The sequence below is a fragment of the Lepisma saccharinum genome, chromosome 26, assembly GCF_977018435.1.
Source record: "Lepisma saccharinum chromosome 26, izLepSacc3.1, whole genome shotgun sequence".
Classification (NCBI taxonomy): domain Eukaryota; kingdom Metazoa; phylum Arthropoda; class Insecta; order Zygentoma; family Lepismatidae; genus Lepisma; species Lepisma saccharinum.
In genome coordinates this window covers 5511826-5534679 of record NC_139254.1, presented here as the reverse complement: position 1 = coordinate 5534679, position 22854 = coordinate 5511826, and the positions used below count along the sequence as shown (strand labels likewise).

The 22854-nt window shown below is 38.7% G+C and overlaps 1 protein-coding gene across 1 annotated transcript in view; it reads left to right on the top strand.

Moving 5' to 3' along the window:
• The window catches only part of LOC145979722 (aminoacylase-1-like), a 102217-nt gene extending 80594 nt beyond the window's left edge, over positions 1-21623 (top strand). The window contains exons 6-8 of the mRNA XM_083112700.1: positions 7666-7895; positions 10401-10461; positions 18016-21623. Of these exons, the coding sequence (XP_082968826.1) occupies positions 7666-7895; positions 10401-10461; positions 18016-18159 (435 nt within the window). The 3' untranslated portion in view covers positions 18160-21623. The remainder of the gene's footprint in view (positions 1-7665; positions 7896-10400; positions 10462-18015) is intronic.
• Positions 21624-22854: the final 1231 nt, after the last annotated feature.

Here is a 22854-nt window from a genome sequence, read left to right as displayed (position 1 = left end):
TGAACAAGGTTTTTGAAGAATTAGAAAAACAAGATGAAAGAATAAACTTCACTAGGGAAAACTTAAGCGATGGAAAAATCAATTTCCTGGATCTTAGTATCTTGAAAGAAGGGAATAGGATTAGAACAGGAGTACATCATAAACCCCTATCGGGGAACTTATATATTAACAAGGAATCGGCGCACCCCGAAATAACAAAGAAAAACGTATTCCTTAACTTTTTTATTAGGGCCGGTAGACTATGCAATAATGGAAAAGAAAAAGACAACGAAATTCGGTGGATAAGAAAAACAGGATTAAAAAACGGATACACAAATAGAGAAATGGATAAGATAGCGGAGAGAGCACGGAAAATTATTAGGAAAGAAGGGGATCAAAAAGAAGGGGAAAAAACCGAAAATAGGAGGGTAAAGTATGTTGGCATCCCTTACCATCAATCCGTATCGGAAAAAATCGGGAAAATAACGAGAGATTATGGAATCGTTTGCGGGATGAAAGCACCAAAGAATGTAGAAAAATACTTCACCGATTATAAGAAAGGAAAGACAACTAGGGAAATACCGGAAAAACAGAAGGGGGTTTATCGAATAGAATGCCAATGCGGGAAGGAGTACATAGGACAGACGGGCCGAAATATGGGTAAAAGATGGAGCGAGCATGAAAAGGACATAAGGGAAAAAGTTCCCAAAACGGGTCTCTCAGAACACATTTTGGAAAGTGGGCATGGAATCGCAAAAAAAGAGATAATCAGAAAAGAGGGGAGGAAATTAGGAAGAAACGTGTATGAAACAGCGAGTATTTGTAGGGGGGGGAAGAATAATCTTAATAGGGACGAAGGAAATTTGGAAGAAGGGTGGATCAATTTCCTCAAAAAATGGGATAAAGCCTGGAAGATTGAACCCAATATCGGTTTCCACGTCACTCCGGAAGTTATGCAAGCTGCAAGAGAGGAACGTGAATTCACGTTGGATTTATGACGTAATAAGGGGAAACGAGAAAATTAAGGGGAGGGGAAACATTCGTGGAGAATTGACCTCCATGTGGATAGATAAGCACAGTTGGGTAGGAAAGGCCAAGCCTGCAGGTTGCATTGAGATTTATGCAGGCTTTTTAGATTTTTAACTTTTTTTACCTGTGAATAGGTCTACTGTACGAGTTTTTTTTAGGGAACGACTTGGTTTTTACGTACTTGTAATAGCAAAAACTTAATATTTTAAATGTACCCTAACCAACCCTTAACCACAATCCTCATATTACATTTCTGACGCAGTACTATGCCAAGTACTTAGTTTTTTTTTGTTTTTTTTTTTTTTATACGAACCTGAGGAAAGAGATAGTCAATCTCTGAAACGTCGTTCTACAATAAGAGCACTATACTCACATACGTAAGTACAAATTTTTAACTTTCCTTTTTTATATTCTGGATTTGTGAGTAACACGCGACAAACCTAAAAAATGCTATTGATCTCCGATACGGGGAGAAAAGTGCGTGCACTAGAAAATAAGAGGATTAAGTTGAATAAGGGTTTAATTAGGATTAGATTTTTAAAACAATGCAGGAAAATGGGGGTTTTACCAAACTTTTTAAAATGGGGGTATAAACCGTTGAGCGTAAGCATGATTGAACAAAAACAAGAAATACAGTTTAAAATACTAGGGAAATGTATTAGGGAAGCACATGGACAAGTCGAACGTCTTAATAAGGAATGCTATAGATTACATTTGGAAGTTAGTGGGGAACTAGACGAAGTGACGTGGAACCGCATTGAAGAGAGACACTTTAGAGCTGTGGAAAAAGCCAAATTTAGGGATAGTAATACTATTGAGAGGAAATTGATGAAATTAAAATTGAATAGGAAGGATAATCTAGAGAATAAGAAACAAAAAACAGAGGAGTGGGGAAATAATGAGAACATTTTAAATTTAACCACCCACGAACCACCTAAAGAGTTGATTAGGATTATGAACAAGGGGCAGAAATTTGCAATAGGGGTAGAGAAACTTGAAAAAGAAGAATTCATAATAGCAGCAGAAACGATCGTAACAACTATTGACGAAAGGGAGGATAAAACTGAGGTTAGACAAAGGATACGTAATATTGTAGAACAACACTTGCAAAAAGAAATTAAAAAGGAAACGAACATGAAAGGGGGAGATAGAACACGGAAAGAGAAAGTAAACGAAAACCTAAGACGCGATTTAAAAAATGTAAGGAAATGGGTGAAGGCGAATAACGTATTTCTAATTAGGTCTGATAAAGAAAACAAGATGGTTATCATGGACAGAGAGGAATATCACCAAAAATTAGAAGATAGCTTTAAAGGTAACGATTTTGAGAAAATAGAGAAAGACCCTATTAATAAGATTAGAAGAGAGATCAAAAAAGGGGTAGAGACAAGCATTACATTGGGCACAAGCGAAAAGAAAATCCTCATTAAGGAAATTAAAGTTGGCAACATACCAATTGCTTTTGGAATACCTAAGACACACAAACAAGGCATACCACTTAGGCCTATTATACCAACGTACGAACATCCGGGATATGGGCTAGCAAAAATGCTGGTAAAAAGAATAAGGAAGATAAATGAGAACACCCAATATAGCGTTAGGAATGCCGTAGAAGTTAAAGAATGTATAGAAAATCTGGAAATTGATGACGAGGATACAATAAGTAGTTTTGATGTTGTTAACTTATACCCAAGTGTACCGAGGGGGCGGGCGGGGGATTGTTTACTAAGGTGGCTGTTAGAAAAAGGAATAGACATCCTAACTGCTTGGGAATATGTACGATGGTATAACCTTGTAACGGAATATAACTTTTTCTATGTCAATGACAGTATTTATAGACAAAAAGAAGGCCTGGCGATGGGAAACCCCATTTCTGGTATAGTAGCGAGCATTTTTATGCACTTCATTGAGAAGGCAGCTTTGGAAAAAACAGGAATGGGTATTAAATATTATGGGAGATACGTTGATGATATCTTGATTATAGGAAAGGGGGTAGCAATGAACAAGGTTTTTGAAGAATTAGAAAAACAAGATGAAAGAATAAACTTCACTAGGGAAAACTTAAGCGATGGAAAAATCAATTTCCTGGATCTTAGTATCTTGAAAGAAGGGAATAGGATTAGAACAGGAGTACATCATAAACCCCTATCGGGGAACTTATATATTAACAAGGAATCGGCGCACCCCGAAATAACAAAGAAAAACGTATTCCTTAACTTTTTTATTAGGGCCGGTAGACTATGCAATAATGGAAAAGAAAAAGACAACGAAATTCGGTGGATAAGAAAAACAGGATTAAAAAACGGATACACAAATAGAGAAATGGATAAGATAGCGGAGAGAGCACGGAAAATTATTAGGAAAGAAGGGGATCAAAAAGAAGGGGAAAAAACCGAAAATAGGAGGGTAAAGTATGTTGGCATCCCTTACCATCAATCCGTATCGGAAAAAATCGGGAAAATAACGAGAGATTATGGAATCGTTTGCGGGATGAAAGCACCAAAGAATGTAGAAAAATACTTCACCGATTATAAGAAAGGAAAGACAACTAGGGAAATACCGGAAAAACAGAAGGGGGTTTATCGAATAGAATGCCAATGCGGGAAGGAGTACATAGGACAGACGGGCCGAAATATGGGTAAAAGATGGAGCGAGCATGAAAAGGACATAAGGGAAAAAGTTCCCAAAACGGGTCTCTCAGAACACATTTTGGAAAGTGGGCATGGAATCGCAAAAAAAGAGATAATCAGAAAAGAGGGGAGGAAATTAGGAAGAAACGTGTATGAAACAGCGAGTATTTGTAGGGGGGGGAAGAATAATCTTAATAGGGACGAAGGAAATTTGGAAGAAGGGTGGATCAATTTCCTCAAAAAATGGGATAAAGCCTGGAAGATTGAACCCAATATCGGTTTCCACGTCACTCCGGAAGTTATGCAAGCTGCAAGAGAGGAACGTGAATTCACGTTGGATTTATGACGTAATAAGGGGAAACGAGAAAATTAAGGGGAGGGGAAACATTCGTGGAGAATTGACCTCCATGTGGATAGATAAGCACAGTTGGGTAGGAAAGGCCAAGCCTGCAGGTTGCATTGAGATTTATGCAGGCTTTTTAGATTTTTAACTTTTTTTACCTGTGAATAGGTCTACTGTACGAGTTTTTTTTAGGGAACGACTTGGTTTTTACGTACTTGTAATAGCAAAAACTTAATATTTTAAATGTACCCTAACCAACCCTTAACCACAATCCTCATATTACATTTCTGACGCAGTACTATGCCAAGTACTTAGTTTTTTTTTGTTTTTTTTTTTTTATACGAACCTGAGGAAAGAGATAGTCAATCTCTGAAACGTCGTTCTACAATAAGAGCACTATACTCACATACGTAAGTACAAATTTTTAACTTTCCTTTTTTATATTCTGGATTTGTGAGTAACACGCGACAAACCTAAAAAATGCTATTGATCTCCGATACGGGGAGAAAAGTGCGTGCACTAGAAAATAAGAGGATTAAGTTGAATAAGGGTTTAATTAGGATTAGATTTTTAAAACAATGCAGGAAAATGGGGGTTTTACCAAACTTTTTAAAATGGGGGTATAAACCGTTGAGCGTAAGCATGATTGAACAAAAACAAGAAATACAGTTTAAAATACTAGGGAAATGTATTAGGGAAGCACATGGACAAGTCGAACGTCTTAATAAGGAATGCTATAGATTACATTTGGAAGTTAGTGGGGAACTAGACGAAGTGACGTGGAACCGCATTGAAGAGAGACACTTTAGAGCTGTGGAAAAAGCCAAATTTAGGGATAGTAATACTATTGAGAGGAAATTGATGAAATTAAAATTGAATAGGAAGGATAATCTAGAGAATAAGAAACAAAAAACAGAGGAGTGGGGAAATAATGAGAACATTTTAAATTTAACCACCCACGAACCACCTAAAGAGTTGATTAGGATTATGAACAAGGGGCAGAAATTTGCAATAGGGGTAGAGAAACTTGAAAAAGAAGAATTCATAATAGCAGCAGAAACGATCGTAACAACTATTGACGAAAGGGAGGATAAAACTGAGGTTAGACAAAGGATACGTAATATTGTAGAACAACACTTGCAAAAAGAAATTAAAAAGGAAACGAACATGAAAGGGGGAGATAGAACACGGAAAGAGAAAGTAAACGAAAACCTAAGACGCGATTTAAAAAATGTAAGGAAATGGGTGAAGGCGAATAACGTATTTCTAATTAGGTCTGATAAAGAAAACAAGATGGTTATCATGGACAGAGAGGAATATCACCAAAAATTAGAAGATAGCTTTAAAGGTAACGATTTTGAGAAAATAGAGAAAGACCCTATTAATAAGATTAGAAGAGAGATCAAAAAAGGGGTAGAGACAAGCATTACATTGGGCACAAGCGAAAAGAAAATCCTCATTAAGGAAATTAAAGTTGGCAACATACCAATTGCTTTTGGAATACCTAAGACACACAAACAAGGCATACCACTTAGGCCTATTATACCAACGTACGAACATCCGGGATATGGGCTAGCAAAAATGCTGGTAAAAAGAATAAGGAAGATAAATGAGAACACCCAATATAGCGTTAGGAATGCCGTAGAAGTTAAAGAATGTATAGAAAATCTGGAAATTGATGACGAGGATACAATAAGTAGTTTTGATGTTGTTAACTTATACCCAAGTGTACCGAGGGGGCGGGCGGGGGATTGTTTACTAAGGTGGCTGTTAGAAAAAGGAATAGACATCCTAACTGCTTGGGAATATGTACGATGGTATAACCTTGTAACGGAATATAACTTTTTCTATGTCAATGACAGTATTTATAGACAAAAAGAAGGCCTGGCGATGGGAAACCCCATTTCTGGTATAGTAGCGAGCATTTTTATGCACTTCATTGAGAAGGCAGCTTTGGAAAAAACAGGAATGGGTATTAAATATTATGGGAGATACGTTGATGATATCTTGATTATAGGAAAGGGGGTAGCAATGAACAAGGTTTTTGAAGAATTAGAAAAACAAGATGAAAGAATAAACTTCACTAGGGAAAACTTAAGCGATGGAAAAATCAATTTCTTGGATCTTAGTATCTTGAAAGAAGGGAATAGGATTAGAACAGGAGTACATCATAAACCCCTATCGGGGAACTTATATATTAACAAGGAATCGGCGCACCCCGAAATAACAAAGAAAAACGTATTCCTTAACTTTTTTATTAGGGCCGGTAGACTATGCAATAATGGAAAAGAAAAAGACAACGAAATTCGGTGGATAAGAAAAACAGGATTAAAAAACGGATACACAAATAGAGAAATGGATAAGATAGCGGAGAGAGCACGGAAAATTATTAGGAAAGAAGGGGATCAAAAAGAAGGGGAAAAAACCGAAAATAGGAGGGTAAAGTATGTTGGCATCCCTTACCATCAATCCGTATCGGAAAAAATCGGGAAAATAACGAGAGATTATGGAATCGTTTGCGGGATGAAAGCACCAAAGAATGTAGAAAAATACTTCACCGATTATAAGAAAGGAAAGACAACTAGGGAAATACCGGAAAAACAGAAGGGGGTTTATCGAATAGAATGCCAATGCGGGAAGGAGTACATAGGACAGACGGGCCGAAATATGGGTAAAAGATGGAGCGAGCATGAAAAGGACATAAGGGAAAAAGTTCCCAAAACGGGTCTCTCAGAACACATTTTGGAAAGTGGGCATGGAATCGCAAAAAAAGAGATAATCAGAAAAGAGGGGAGGAAATTAGGAAGAAACGTGTATGAAACAGCGAGTATTTGTAGGGGGGGGAAGAATAATCTTAATAGGGACGAAGGAAATTTGGAAGAAGGGTGGATCAATTTCCTCAAAAAATGGGATAAAGCCTGGAAGATTGAACCCAATATCGGTTTCCACGTCACTCCGGAAGTTATGCAAGCTGCAAGAGAGGAACGTGAATTCACGTTGGATTTATGACGTAATAAGGGGAAACGAGAAAATTAAGGGGAGGGGAAACATTCGTGGAGAATTGACCTCCATGTGGATAGATAAGCACAGTTGGGTAGGAAAGGCCAAGCCTGCAGGTTGCATTGAGATTTATGCAGGCTTTTTAGATTTTTAACTTTTTTTACCTGTGAATAGGTCTACTGTACGAGTTTTTTTAGGGAACGACTTGGTTTTTACGTACTTGTAATAGCAAAAACTTAATATTTTAAATGTACCCTAACCAACCCTTAACCACAATCCTCATATTACATTTCTGACGCAGTACTATGCCAAGTACTTAGTTTTTTTTTGTTTTTTATATATATATATATATATATATATATATATATATATATATATATATATATATATATATATATATATATATATATATATATAGGAACCTGAGGAAAGAGATAGTCAATCTCTGAAACGTCGTTCTACAATAAGAGCACTATACTCACATACGTAAGTACAAAATTTTTAACTTTCCTTTTTTATACACAGGTTATTGTTATTATTGTTTTTCATCTTTATTGTAACATTTAGCCTATAGAGGCAGAAAAAAATAGGAATACCAAAAAATAATAAGATTTTATGTTGTCCATACTTTTGCAATTTAAATAAATATTTGCATGTTATTTTATTTCTTCCTTTCTTGCCCAGGGAGGTGTGCAGTCCAATGTTGTTCCTCCAGAATTAGTTGTGGTATTTGACATACGACTGCCACCTGATGTGGACCAAGTTGAATTTGAGGCGATGGTGAACAAGTGGTGTCAGGAAGCTGGTCCAGGCATTTACCTTGAGTACGAGCAGAAGAATCCAGGCATTGGCGTCACCAAATTGGATTCCAGTAATCCGTGGTGGACTGCTTTCAAGGCAGTGTGTGACAAGATGTAAGTACAGCAAATTGTATGCTATTGTAGGATTTATATATTGTAACATACCCCATCGGTACAAGTAGAATCTTAGTTTTTCTTGTATGTACGTATTGCTTGCATTCTACAATTATTTATCTTGTAGCCTACGGTTATTACAAGCATAAAAACAGTTTTTCGTTGTGACGTTTCAGGAGAACACATGCTCCCTTCATCAGACATTTATTTTTAGTTTGGGGGTGTAAGGGGTGACCTTCCACGTAGTACACCCAAATGTCAACCTCACTTCCACATTAGTACACCCTGGACTGAAGACTAACGAGGCTCTGGCAACTGGCCCCATGGCCGGTATAATTTTTGTTTGTATTGTCCTGTTCTTTTGTCCTTATTTGTGCTGAGTGCCCCTTTACAGCCTCAGCTTTTAACAAAAGTCAGAAGATTTTAATATTTTATGATTTTAGTTCTGCAACGTTCGAGTTGTTCTTTGTAACGATAAGGGGCTGGACCCCGTATAATGTGACGGGTGCAAAATAGCCTTAGTGCTGACACACCCAAAATTTTAAATTCAAATTCAAAAAATTCAATTATTTTTAGTTTGACTAAAGATACAGTTATAACAAGATTGTTTTTAAATAAAAAAGAGAATCCGTTATACAGTGGATGTTGTCAATGTTACAGTGTTGTAATATAGCAACATAACTGTAAAAGAAACAAGCAGTCTGTTTTATTTTATTTCAGATAAAAAAAAATTGATCACATTATTTTTATTAAAAAATATTATGAATCCCAAATTCTGAACTGTAATGAAATAAATATTTTTAAAGCCATTTCATTTACCATAATTCCACGTTATTGGTTGGTGTTAATACACTGTACACTAAACTAAATTCACCAACCAATAAAATACTACAAAATAATTATTTTTTATGTGTAGGCATACAGTTAATTCATTTTTTTTCTGGTTCTTTTTTGTGCCAATTTCTAAAACTTGTCAAAATATTCTATTACTTTATATTAATGTAGCCGAGCTTTATATAGAGGTGAGCATCGTATAAAGTGGGTACCGTGAGGAAACTGGGAAGTAAGGGTGGCCAGGGGTGTGGTGCTGATCACATCACCCCCACCTTCAGCCGTGATAGAGAAAGTGCGGGGCCCTAACTCCAGACCCCACTACACACGCCTTCATGGCACAGGGGAGGAATTTACATTTTTTTAGATGCCATGTAAAAAGTTTGTGATACACACATATTGTTTAAGTGTATATTATGGTTGGATAATTAGTATATCAAGGCTGCTTTTATGCTCCTGCATTATAGTAACACCAAGTTTTCTGAAACCTCAGAAAAAATGCAAACTACAGGCTTCCCCATAAATTAAACTAGCAACACTGCTCCCATGCCAGGGTTTCAAATGTGTTGGTGGATCTATAGCAAAGTAGTACTGTGACAACTCTGGAGATTTCACATCAAAGAGTCAAGTGTCACTGCTGTTGCTTTGTTCGTTTGCAAGTGACATGTGTGATGTGAAATCTCCATAGCCATTATGCAGAACAAAAAATTCTGTGACTTTTTGTATTAAGTTTTCAGACCACTGTAATGATTTGACATACTAATAAAAAAATTATTAGGTCTTCAATAGGGCTGAGCTGAAACAGATGCATGAGCATCTGCCAGTGGTATCAGTATCAGTATCAGCATCAAACAGTATTGGTCGTATTTCATTTACAGTGACACACTCATGAAGTCTAATCATACTGAAACTTTTCCAAAATTTGAATATCCATTGATTTTGTATTACCATATATATCTCTGAATGCAAGATGACACCTCATTTATCAACAAGGGATTACAGAAAAGCTATTTTCAAAACTTACAAAAGGTTATTTTATTATAAGGAACTGAAGGAGACAATAAAAGTACCAGTACACAAAAAATTAAATCCGATACAGACATCCCTTAGTCAGATACAGATGTCACTTAGTCTTCCTCACTTGAATGGTCCACAGAATCTGCAGTGTCACTGCCACTGTTAGAGCTTAATGGAAGCTCATGGTTCTGTTCAGTAAAGAAAAGAAAAACTCCACATCATATGTCGAGAAAGCAAGACGACCCCATACTTCTGGGCACGAAATTGCAGCAAAAAAACTCATCTCGATTCAGAAATATATGGTAATATTATGAGAAAAAGCTGTATTTTACGATTACATAACAAGTATATACTGATGTAATTTTTTAATATTAATAGCAAAATTTGACATCAGTTCGGCTCAGTCCTAGTTTTCTTCAACTTTGCATTTTAATCAAAGTTTGTTCAACATAATTGAAAATAAATAATAATAATAATAATAATAATAATATATTTGTGAATAACAATTTTCAGTTTGCACACTGATGAGTTTCTGTATCATATAGAAAAGAAGCTGTGGGTACTTTTAGGTGTGATATTGTCAAGGAAAATTTTAATTTAGTGTTTAACAGTTAGCATATATTAAGTGACGAGCACTAATATTTATATTTTTTATAGGAAGCTAAAATTAAAGCCTGAAATATTCCCTGGTGGTACAGACAGTCGCTATATACGGCAGGTAAGAATTAAGATGACTACATAATGTATTTTATTTAATTTCTATAAGTAAGATAATTTCTCTAGCATTTATATTCTTTGAATAATTATTAAGATTTGCATATTTTCTTTTTGCACTTTTTTTGTGACTGTGTAAATTAATTTTGGAAAACACAAGATTTAACAATATATTTTAGAAAATTTCTCAGTGATACTGTACATGATTGTTAATTCCATTATACAGGGTAACCCAGAGATGTATACCCATTTTGGAATGAACATTACACAGTTAATTGTACACCAAACTGTATTATTTTTGTTGTATAATGTGTGTGATCTATTGCCATTTATTTATTTATTTATTGCAGTTACCATGGAGTCGTGGTCGGTGGAATGTCGCGTGTTCACGTATGATGCCTATGTTGCAGCTCAGAGGTTCAGCACCTGGTGGTGTTTTTGGAGTTACAGTGCCTGTGGTTCGAAACTGCTTAACTCATTTTAAGATTGTTTTGAATGTTGGAACTAATCCATGCCACCTTACGTGGAAGTGCCGGCGGAATAACCTCTGAGCTGCAACCACTGAGTCGCCATTTCTCACATAGGCATCATACGTGAATACGCGATGTTCCACCGACAACGACCCCATGGTGACTGCAATAAATAAATAAATAAATGTAAAATAAATGGCAATATATCACACACATTATACAACAAAAATAATAGAGTTTGGTGTACAATTAACTGTGTAATGTCCATTCCAAAATGGGTATACATCTCTGGGTCACCCTGTATTTTCAGTAAATGAAGAGCACACTAAGCATTTTCAAAATGTTGTCTGATGTTTCATAGAAAAGTATTCACATGCAAGAAAATTACCTTTTCCAACCTCAGAAGCAGTTTTCTTGCTTCTAGGCCTTGAACGTTCAGTCGAATCACATTATTATGACCACCAGCTAATAGCCAGTTAGACCAGCTGGGAGTGACACAATAAGGTGCTAGCAGGTTGTGATAACTATCCACAGCTGCTTGGGCAGAGGATTCATAGTGAACATGACGATCGAGGTGATCCCGCAGAGGCTCCATTGGGTTCAAGTCCGGGGAATTAGAAGGGCAGGGAAGTACTTGGAAGTCTTGGTCATGCTCTTCAAACCACTGTTGACATTTCTAGCTTTGTGACATGTTGCATTGTCTTGCTGGAAGATCCCATCCTCCCCAGGAAAGACAATCAACACGTGCGGGTGTACATGATCTGCAAGGATGGGTTCAGAACCAAATCGGTTGAGAGTTCCTTCCACATGGGTGAGTGGTCCCAGGGAATGCCACTAAAACATTCCCTAGATCATAATGCTGCCGCCACCAGCTTGCGATCTTCCAGCGGTAGCAGTGTGATTGTTCTCAGACCCTCAGGGGAGGTACAATTCCGATACTGCAGTACTGCCGTGCAAATTCAAGCCTTTTTTTGCCAACGCACCTTTGTTAGCATAGGTGTAGTGACCATCCGTTTGCCTCAGAGCCCCATACGCAGCAGGGTTCTCTGAACTGTCGTTTTACACACGTCTGGTGGCCCCCTGGTTCATTTTGACAGTAAGCTGCTCCACTGTAGTGTGTGTCGGCCCCCGCTCACCTTCATAGCCGATGATCACCTCTCAGACCAATGGCACGTGGTGCTCCTAGTTTCTAAGTCACCCACGATACACTTTCACCACAGCAGCATGCGAACAGTTCACATACTTCACTGTTTTAGAAACACTGTCATCCTTGGCCTGAAAGCCAATAATCATCCCTTTTTCCAACACTGATAAATTGCCCCATTTACCCACAACAGCAAGTGCTATGTGTGCAGACAGCCTATTGCATGCACACCTCACATACCCACCTCATCATCACACCACATGAAGTATTTCATTGTCTACGTGCTGCTGACGTCAAGTGTAGGAGGTGGTCATATAATTTCGCTCGACTGTGTATAAACACATAAGGGGCAGTCAAAAAGTTCCTGAAGGTGTGATACAGGTCTGTAATAGGACATATGACAACACTTACCAAATTGCCTTCAAAGTAGGACCCTTGCTCATGCACACACATTTGCTCCATTGATCCTGCCGTTGTTGGAATCACTGGTAGATGGCTTATTTTGGAATATTTGGGAGTTTGGCTGTAGCATTTGATTTGTTGTGAAATCTGTCCTCTTGGCGCCCAATTTCAGAGTAGGAAACAGCCAAAAGTCACTTGGAGCAAGATCCGGAGAGTATGGTGGTTGGGTGATGACAGGAATGCTTTTCTTGGCACAGAATTTCTGCGCAAGAAGTACGAGGGTCACTATTTATATTTTGAGCCTTGGTAACACTGATTGAAGTTAGGCGCGATTTGACGTTTGCAGGGAATCGTCTGGCATTATTGACCATAACGTACTTCAAATGTTTTGTCAATAGCTTCATTTGTGTTGTTTATGTTGCCTTGGAGATTGCGCGACAACAATAAAATGGAATTGACTCGTGAACATTTTCGTGCGATGATTTTTTACGATTTTCGACGTGGATTATCAAGACAAGAGTGCATCGATCAACTTACTTCCGCATTTGGTGATGAAGCCCCATCCTTTGCCACTGTGAAACGCTGGGACGAGGCGCATCCAGAAAGTAAGTTTCCCTATTTTTTTAAAAAAATACCAACACAGTTTCAGGAAACCATTTATTGGCAACAGGTACAGCAAAGGTTCAGCTATTTTTCAACATAGCAACCACCCGAATTGAGACACTTGTCGTATCGTGGTATCAACTTTTGGATCCCACTGTCGTAGAACTCTTGCCGCCTGTGAATGGAAGCAGCGTGTGACAGACGTCTTCAGCTCTTCGTCGTTGCCAAAACGCTCACCGGAGGACAGAGATTTCTTGAGGTGCAAGAAAACGTGAAAATCGCTGGGAGCCAGATCAGGACTGTAAGGTGGATGATCAAACAACTCCCAGCCAAATTCCGTCAAAACAGCTGCTGTGCGCCGAACCGTATGTGGGCGAGCATTGTCATGGAGGAGCACAACACCTGCAGTAAGCATGCCACGCCTCTTGTTTTGAATGGCACGTCGCAATTTCCTTAGTGTTTCACAGTAATGGTCAGCATTCACCGTTTCACCTCTGGGGAGGAAGTCAATGAGCAAAATGCCCTTCCTGTCCCAAAACACGGTGCACATCACTTTCTGTACCGACAGCGTCTGTTTGAATTTCTTCTTGACCGGAGATCCACTATGCCGCCAATGCATTGACTGCTGCTTGGTTTCCGGGGTGAAGTGCGAAATCCACGTCTCATCGCATGTGACAATCCTGTCGATCATCGCCGTCATCATGGTACCGTTGCAGGAATGTCAGTGCTGCTCCTGAACGTTTCATTTTGTGTTCGGGTGTCAGGTTTTTCGGCACCCACCTGGCACACAATTTTTTGAACAGCAGGCGCTGGGTGTTAATCTCATGCAACACGGATCGCGATATCTGCGGAAAAAGGCTACTCAACTCCGTAATCATGAAGCGATGGTTCTCTACGATGCACTGCCGCACCAGCTCAACCAGATCATCAGTGATGAGGGACGGACGCCCACTGCGCTCTTCGTCATGGACACTTTGACGACCTTCCGAAAACTGCCGACACCAGCGACGCACCATCTGCTTACTCCTAATGTTCGGCCCATAGACCTCACAGAGCTGACGATGAATGTCAATTGGTGCAATGCTTTGTGCATTCAGGAACTTTATCACCGACCGAACCTCGCATGCGGTGGGAGAAGGAATACAAGCTTCCACTTTAGACCACTGCTGCCTCGCTACTGGCGCCGGGCGGGATCTGTCCGTCTGGCATATGATTGATACGTCTTAGCTCTGCTGCGCATGCGCAATTTACACGGCTCATTATGTTTACTTTCACGGGAAAAAAATAGGGAAACTTACTTTCTGGATGTGCCTCGTATAACGAATTTAATCGTGGCCGCCATTCGCTCACCGACGAGATTCGCGAAGGTCGTCCAAAATCAGTTGTTGTTCAAGAAAACGTTGATGCTGTGCAAAACCTAATACTGCAAGATTGTCATGTGACATACTGTGAGATTGAGGCAACCATAGGCATTAGTTCCACCAGCATATATAAAATATTACATGATCATTTAGCTGTGAGAAAGGTATGTTCTCGTTGGATCCCACACAATTTGACAAAAACTCAAAAAGACGCTCTCGTCAATTGGTGCAAACAAATGCTCAATAAATACAATCGTGGTGCTTCAAAAGACGTATATAAGATTGTAACAGGTGACGAAACATGGATATATGCATATGAGCCGGAACGTAAACAGCAGTCGACTGTATGGGTGTTTCAAGATGAACCCAATCCAACAAAATCAAAAGTTGTTCGTGCTCGAAGCACATCAAAACAAATGGTCGCCTGTTTTTTTCGGGAAAACTGGTCATGTGGCAACTGTGCCTTTAGAGGAACGTAGAACGGTCAACTCTGAATGGTACACAACAATTTGTTTGCCAGAGGTCTTCGGTCAAATACGGAAAACAAACAAACGCCGTCGGATCATTCTTCATCAAGACAATGCCAGCTGTCACACATCTCGTCAAACAACCGACTTTATGAACAGTCAAAAAATCAAATTGATGGGTCATCTGCCGTACAGTCCTGATTTGGCACCCAATGACTTCTTCCTGTTCCCGAATGTCAAGAATAAATTGCGTGGACAACGATTTTCGTCGGCGGAAGACGCCGTTGATGCGTTCAAAAACCATATTATGGAGGTGTCTCAAGAAGATTGGAAAAACTAAAAAAGGTAAAGTGTTCCCCTGTGCATAGCACCACGCCATGAAGGCGTATAGGGGGTGTGGGGGTAACGCCCCACACTTTCTTGATCCGGTCGTGAGTGGGGGTGATGTGATCAGCATCACGCCCCTGACCGCCTTTACCCCCCAGGGTTTCCCCCAGGTACCCATGTTATTCGACGCTGGGTAGGCGCCGAGGCCGCTTCCACCGTTAGAAAAGTTCCCGGATTTGAACCGGCCGGGGATCGAACCCGGGACCTTGAGCATGGTAGTCAGACGCGTTACCGACTGAGCCACCGCGGCCACAGATTGGAAAAACTGCTTTGACAAATGGTTCGAACGAATGCAAAAGTGTATTGACCATAAAGGAGAATACTTCGAAAAACAATAAAGCAGTTTTCAATGCCAAATTCCTGTTTTTTTCATTGTTAGGCTCAAAATATAAATATTGACCCTCGTAATGCATGACTCGGTGCATTATTGTGCACACACTGTTCGAATTGCAACATTGTATCAAAACCTGTTCAGCAACTGAAACACAATTTCTGTCTGGAGGGGATTCCAGGAACTGTTTGACTTCCCTTTGTATTAAAATAAAATAAAATGGATGCACAGGATTAACCACATTGAGACGTATAAATATGCTGTTCAATAACACTAAGTTTTTACCTATTTTGTTGCTAGCACCTGAGCAGTCATAGTTGCCACCATGGGCGGAGTTTGAGCTTTTTTTTTGGGGGGGGCATATGATGTACCTGAGGGTTATTGAATATCCCCCAGTTTATAAGGGGTTCGGAGGCCTTCCCCCGGAAATTAAAAAAACAACAACTTAAAAACCCTTAGTTTTAGGCCTTTTAGATTTGAAAATGTTAAATTTCCTCGCTTAAGTAAACAAATATTAATTAGTATATTGGTTGTCAGTTTTAAAAGAAGCAAAACAGTACAATTATTGCATATTGCATCTCATTAAATTTTTATTGATACAATACTCGTATTACTTTAAAAAAGTTACGGTACAATACAGAAGTTTGTTCGGGATCTCTGAGGACAATGTTGGAAGGGTGATAAGTTCATGAAAACCCATGTTGCCACCAACGATCATGCTCAATTGGAAAACCAGCATTCCACGCTATAGCCCGACAACGTAATTTCTATTGCAACGGACTTTTCCGATGAGTTATCATGTCCAACTTTTCCCACTCCTCCTGACAGGCTTTCCTGAGGCCATTGAGAGTGTGTGGACGTCTCTTTCCTAAGGCCCGTTTTAGGAGTCCAAATGCACAGAAGTCCATGGGTGACCCATCTGGCACCTTGACCGGAATGTCGCTGTAAGGAATTGCACGGATGCCTGTTTCTACCTCCATTCGCTGTAAGAACAGACGAGTCGAACGGGAGGTATGGCTGGATGCTTTATCTTGGTGCACCCAGACCTGGTTTTTGGCCCCCCATACAGTGCCGGGATATCTATGTTATAAATGGGTGTTAAAACTTCATCCTGATAGTACGTGGAGTTCACCTTCACATTATTAGCTACACGGCAAATTGCTAACTTGCCATTATAGCAGTATCCAGCGATGATCATGAAACCCAGTGGAAAACTTTCCTGGCATTCTCGATACAATGTTTGATAATTGTTTTTGTCGCGAGGGTGGTAGTAAATCGCGCGGGGTTTGTGACAGTCACTAAGGTAGACATATGCTTCGTCTAATGTCACCACAGTTTTCCATCTCTCCCCTGCAAGATAGGTCTCATAGAGCTTTCTAGTGTTCGTGCGACGTTCCGAAATGTGACGAGGCAACAGCTTGTGAACTCGCCACTTATGCCGCATTTCTAGTTGCAGGTCCTTCTTGATTATGGTGTTCACTGTTGACACAGACATTCCCAACTTACATGTGATACTCCTTTGGGGGGCAGGGTTACCACCTGACACAAGGGCCTTCACTTTTCTCACTATGTCCGGTGTACGACTCGTAGCTGCTCGTGGATTTACCTCTTTCTTCCCCTGTGGAATTAGGCCCAGTCGGCCTTTGCCTTTGTTGTTCAATACCGCACCGATCCCGTTCTTTGATATCACAAAACCACGCTTCTTGCACATTCATTTGATTGCCGAATAGCTATATTTAGCATCGGAAAGGGCTCTTATGTAGCCCTCCCAGTATGGTTCATTTTTCTTCGGCATCGTTGTAGGTAAATGGCACAACACTCTGCACACGTGTTCTCGGTACTGACGTGACTCAGCATGCACCGTTTGGACGGACTGACGTTGATAACAGCGCCGCCAGCGGCTTTCAAAATCGTCATCAGAGATCCAGAACAACCTTCTGTAGTAAGCTTTAGAAATATTAAAAAAAAAAAATTGAAAAGTTCTTTTGATGCCCCAGCAGTAACTGTTGACTCAAGACAAAGTCATTTTAAGTTTTTCTTTCTTGAAACTTTACACATCAATGAAATCACCTAAGACCCGCTATTGCGGCGCAATTACCGCACATGCCAACATGCCAAACGTCAAGATTTGCGGTATGGCTTTATAACAAAAATGTAGTAACTGAACTTAATCATGTGTTATTTATTTAGTCTTCTTTTAAGTTGGAGGGGCCAGCCCCCCCCCCCCCCCCATGGCCCCTCCAGAACTCTGCCTATGGTTGCCACTGAGTGTCAAGTTTGAATGACCGCCCCCCCCTTTTCATTATTCATATTAAAGGTTCTAATGTAGAGAAGAACTGGTTGAAGTATATACTGCAATTTAGTTGGCACTTTTATTATTTGTTTCATTTCAGATTGGAATACCTGCTATTGGTTTTTCACCAATGAATAACACACCTATTTTACTTCACGATCATGATGAGTTTCTGAATGAGAAAGTGTTTATGAAAGGTATTGATATTTACTGCAACCTAATACCAGCAGTGGCCAATGTATAGGAACTCCAGATGTTCGGAATGCTAAGGTAAAGGCAATGATACATTTTATTTCATCAGGAAACATGTATAAACAAACTAAAGTGTCGTTTTTTGCAAAACTACAGAATAATTTACTGGTTATTTTTAAGATATATTTCTTGAAATGTTAGCAATAATAACAGGTCCAATATTTGTACTCTTTTCCATATATAGTGTCTATACTTTGTGCAAGACAAGATTACAGCAAGAACTTATATATATATGTAATAAATTTAAAAAAAACAATTTCATTCAATCCATCAACTTTCTTGATTTTTTTTTTAAAAATGGAGAAAACTGCAGTTTTAGCTCATATGATCTATTTTTGAACTTTTCTCAGAATGTGGACAACAAACAATTTATAACTTGATAAGAAAAGCAGCTCACATGTGTAAGATTTGTTCTTACTGCCATAATACATTATCGAGCAGTGGGAGAGAGATTGGTGATACCAAACACATGGTATTACTAACTGACTCAAGTGGTTACCAGTGAATTTGTCTTTCTGTGATTGGTGTCAGCTTTATGTTTTTAATTAAAAATCGTATTGTTTTAAAAAAAAAGAATTTACATACATGCATGAAGTTGATGTAAGTAGTTACGATATTGGGCAATCGATTCCTTTTAACCCCTCAAGCTCAAATTTAAATGTTGCACCTGCTACACAAGTGGTATTTAAATTGGTCACCATAATAAGATGGATACTTCTTGAACAATTAGCATTAAGAAAGAGGCTAAGAGATTTTAAAGTTCTTTTGAACACTTGATGGTCCTCTTAAGGCCAGCCACTCACCAGATCCAACATGCCACAACGTAACGCAATGCAACTCAACAAGTCACAAAGCAACAAAACATAACTTATTTTTTCGTTAGCTAAAAATTTTATTGCAGATTTTGTCCATGTACGCAATAGGTCTACGTTGTGTCTTTTATAATTTGGCAAGCGGGTAATGATAGATTATAAGTATAACAATAAACAACAGAATCAGTGTATTAATGTGTATGTATAATTGATATATCAGTTTATATGTTGTGAATTGAATATATTTCTATCAAATAATTAAGTTACAAAATACGATATTAACCAATTAATATAATATTCAATGACTACATTTAATTGCTGCCTTCAAGTTGCTCCTGTTGGCGGTCTGTGCCCAAAGTTAATGGACTCACACATATGCAGATCGTTTTGTCGCAAGCTACTCCATGCGAGACCAAATTCCATGGACCTTCGTTGTTTTGTTGCAAACCGTCGCAACGTGACTCGAGTCAAATGTTTCATCCAGTGTGCGGGCTCCCATAATAGACTTATGTTAAACCTTCACTGAAAAGGTTTGCGACAAGAATGACTCGTTCCATCGTGTCATGTCGGATCGCGTGTGCAGCTGGCCTAAAACAAATTTTTTGACCTCTCAAAATGTTTTGCAACCTGTGCTACTGTCACACAGGATCACCATTACCTTCTGTTTCAACAAACCCATGCTTCATTTTCATCAACTTCATTATCCACAACATGGGAAAATTCTTGTTGTGCATCATCTACAGAGCATTCCCTGACATTCGCTACGAGACTCGGTGGCAAGCAGCCCGGCATCAGCGCTTGTCTTTCCCGGTGAACGGGTCAGCAACAGTCGCTAGAGTCGGCTATTAAAGTTACAGTTTTCATATTGTGAACTAACCTTGACTACAGAAGGTATTGAAAATGATGCCCCTCTGCTGCAACACATTCCTGGCATCTCCGAAGGAAATTAGCATTTACACATGCAAGTTTGTCTACTGTAATTCTCCCGATTTCTGTACAATACTCTCTTTTAACTCACGGATGGTGTGCGGATTGTCTTTGTATACTTTATTACCCCATTTTTCTTTCCACTTTTATTCAGAACTGATCCTGTTACTCTAAATTTTTTTATGAGATTTAATATAAGCGACTGTCGCGGACCCGTTCACCGGGAAAGACAAGCGCTGATGCCGGGCCGCTTGCCGCCGAGTCTCGTAGCGAATGTCAGGGAATGTTCTGTAGTTAATGTTACTGTCTTCAAACAAGATTTTATTCCGTTCTGCATCTTTTGCTGATCGCAACAAGACACTCGATGTTTATGTTTGACTCACATCAATGAACAAACACAGTGCAACCCCAATTTTACATTCTCAATTTTACATTTTCCCTGCTTTATACATTCAGTCTTGTTGGCCTGAACATAGTAAAATGCTGTAAAATTTTCCTCGATTTTACATTTTCCCACATTTTAAGTTTTTTTCAGCTTGATCCCCCGAAAAAACAACAACATAAAATCGAGGTTCTGTAGATATTCCTTTCCCTGTAGATGGCAGAAATTTCAGGCTTCTCACAGTCAACTGCTTCAAACAGTTTACTGTCAGTATATGTCATCTAACAGCAGTTTTTATGTAAAACATGCATCAAATGTATACATATACGAGGGCTATTTTTTTTTCAACCTCCGATAGGGCATGAAATCATAACCACAGTGAATAGCAAAATGGGTATATTGACAAAAGTTACGTACACATAAAATCTACTTTGCAACATAATCACCAAGAAGGAAGCACCGTCCTCCCAATCACTTCTTCATTGCCGGGAAAAGGTGGGAAGTCACTCGGCATGAGGTCTGGGATGTAGGAAGGGTGATCACACACTTCCCAGTGGATTCGTTGAAGAAGGTCTTGGGTTGATGCAGCAACATGCAGTCGGGCATTCTCATGAAGCAAGACAATGTCCGAAGACAGCTCATTCGACGATGAATTTGCACTGCATTGTGCCCCTCTGGCTTTAGAAATCATATCACACTACGCACCTCGCGGGAGAGACGATTGTAGCAGATCTCTACATGCCCGTTGCTCAGCTTCAGTTGAAGTGTTGGCCTTGGCAGTGGTAGTAGCAGGGGGGATGCCAATCACGCTGCGTGACACCCTGCTTCTCCTAGCACTTCATGGGCCTTCTGGCGGCACCATCAGAGATTGAAAAAAAAAATAGCCCTCGTACATCAAACCATCATTAACACAAGAATTTCCAAGGTGCACAAGTATGTCCCACCGGCCTGAGGGCTTAATGCTCAAATACACATTAACATAACTTTCATATTTTATGATATTCATGTAATGAATTATAATTTTAATATTTAGTAGTGTGTTATGGGAAGTATGGTTAGATTTGAGGTATTTTTTTTATTTATAACGAAAACACAGAAGATGCATATTATTAGTACATTATGTGAATTTTATATGACTACTTGTTACATTTGTTGCAGAAGTTGCACTAATGTGCCTAGGTTTTCATATTTTATAAAACGTTATAGAATAATGTATTTTCTAGTTGTTAAGTCTTCAATATGTTGAGAATATATTGTTTATTGTTATTCCATTAAATCATATATTTTTCTGTATCCATTAAAATATATACAAGTTTGAAATAAAAGTATTGGCTCATTAAATATTCTTGTTAATGTTGACTTTATTTTAGCCTCATTTCTTCCTTTAATTCAATATGTACATGTAGAAATTTCAGCAAAAAATGCAGGCTTGACCAGGACTTTTTTTATTTAACGAAGAAGTGTTACCAAAAGGCCAGTTAAGATGAAAACTGAAGCTGTACTTTAACTAACAAGAGAATTAGACTTGCCTTATCTATTAATGCATTTAAAAATTAATGATCCAGGCTTCATCCTGGATGGGGAATGGCCACATTACTTTAAAATATAAGAATAAGAAACAAACCCTAACAAATCTTAACCACAACTCAAATTTCCAAATATTTATAAATAACTGCCAGGGGAATCTTGCGTATGATAGGATAGGTGAAGACCTGCAAAATAATAAAGCAAAGCAGCTATCACTCAGCCACTGCTTAAATTACGATCATAAATTAAGAAAAAGGGCAATGGTCATTACTGTGATGGGGTTTGCGGGGGTGACCCATTTGGCTAGGGTTACCAGATCACTATAAAGGAAATGTAGGACAGAAAACATTCTCAATAAATAATACACATTTCTATAGAACACGTTAGAAAGTAATTGAAAAATTAATTCTTAATTGCAAAATTTCAAAACTTTGCAATCATACTAAACAATGCACCTCTTACTACATGATTTATGTAATACTTCTCAGGTTTAGTCAAAATATATTTATGTTAGAGTGAACAGTCAAACTCTTGAAATTATAAGGACCAGTACCAAACATTTTACAGACTTTCTGAAAAAAAAAAAAAAAAAAAAAACTTTTCTCTCGCGAGTCTGTTGTGCTGATTGTAATGCAAGTACTTACTCTCTCAACATTTGCATTATGACCTGTAATGGCAAACAAATATTCACCAAATACTGTAATAGATCCAGAAGTTTCATGTTGGGTAGTTTTTAGTTCAATAACAGGGTGTCTACCAAAATAACACATCCAGAATTCTTGACTTTTCTAGACCTTTTATCAGTTTTTCTTAACATATATTTATTCGATCCCTACTCAGGTCAAGTTGGAAATTAGGAATTGAGAAAATAAATATTTATTTAATGAAAACCCCTACCAAAGGGCCAGTTACGATGCAAACTGAAGCTGTATTCAAGAAGAGAATTAGATCTGCTTTATCTATTAATGCATCCTGGACTGTTTTTGGCAGACAAGCGAGGCTTTGGCATCTTGACTTGCAGCCAGTATAATCTTATGTG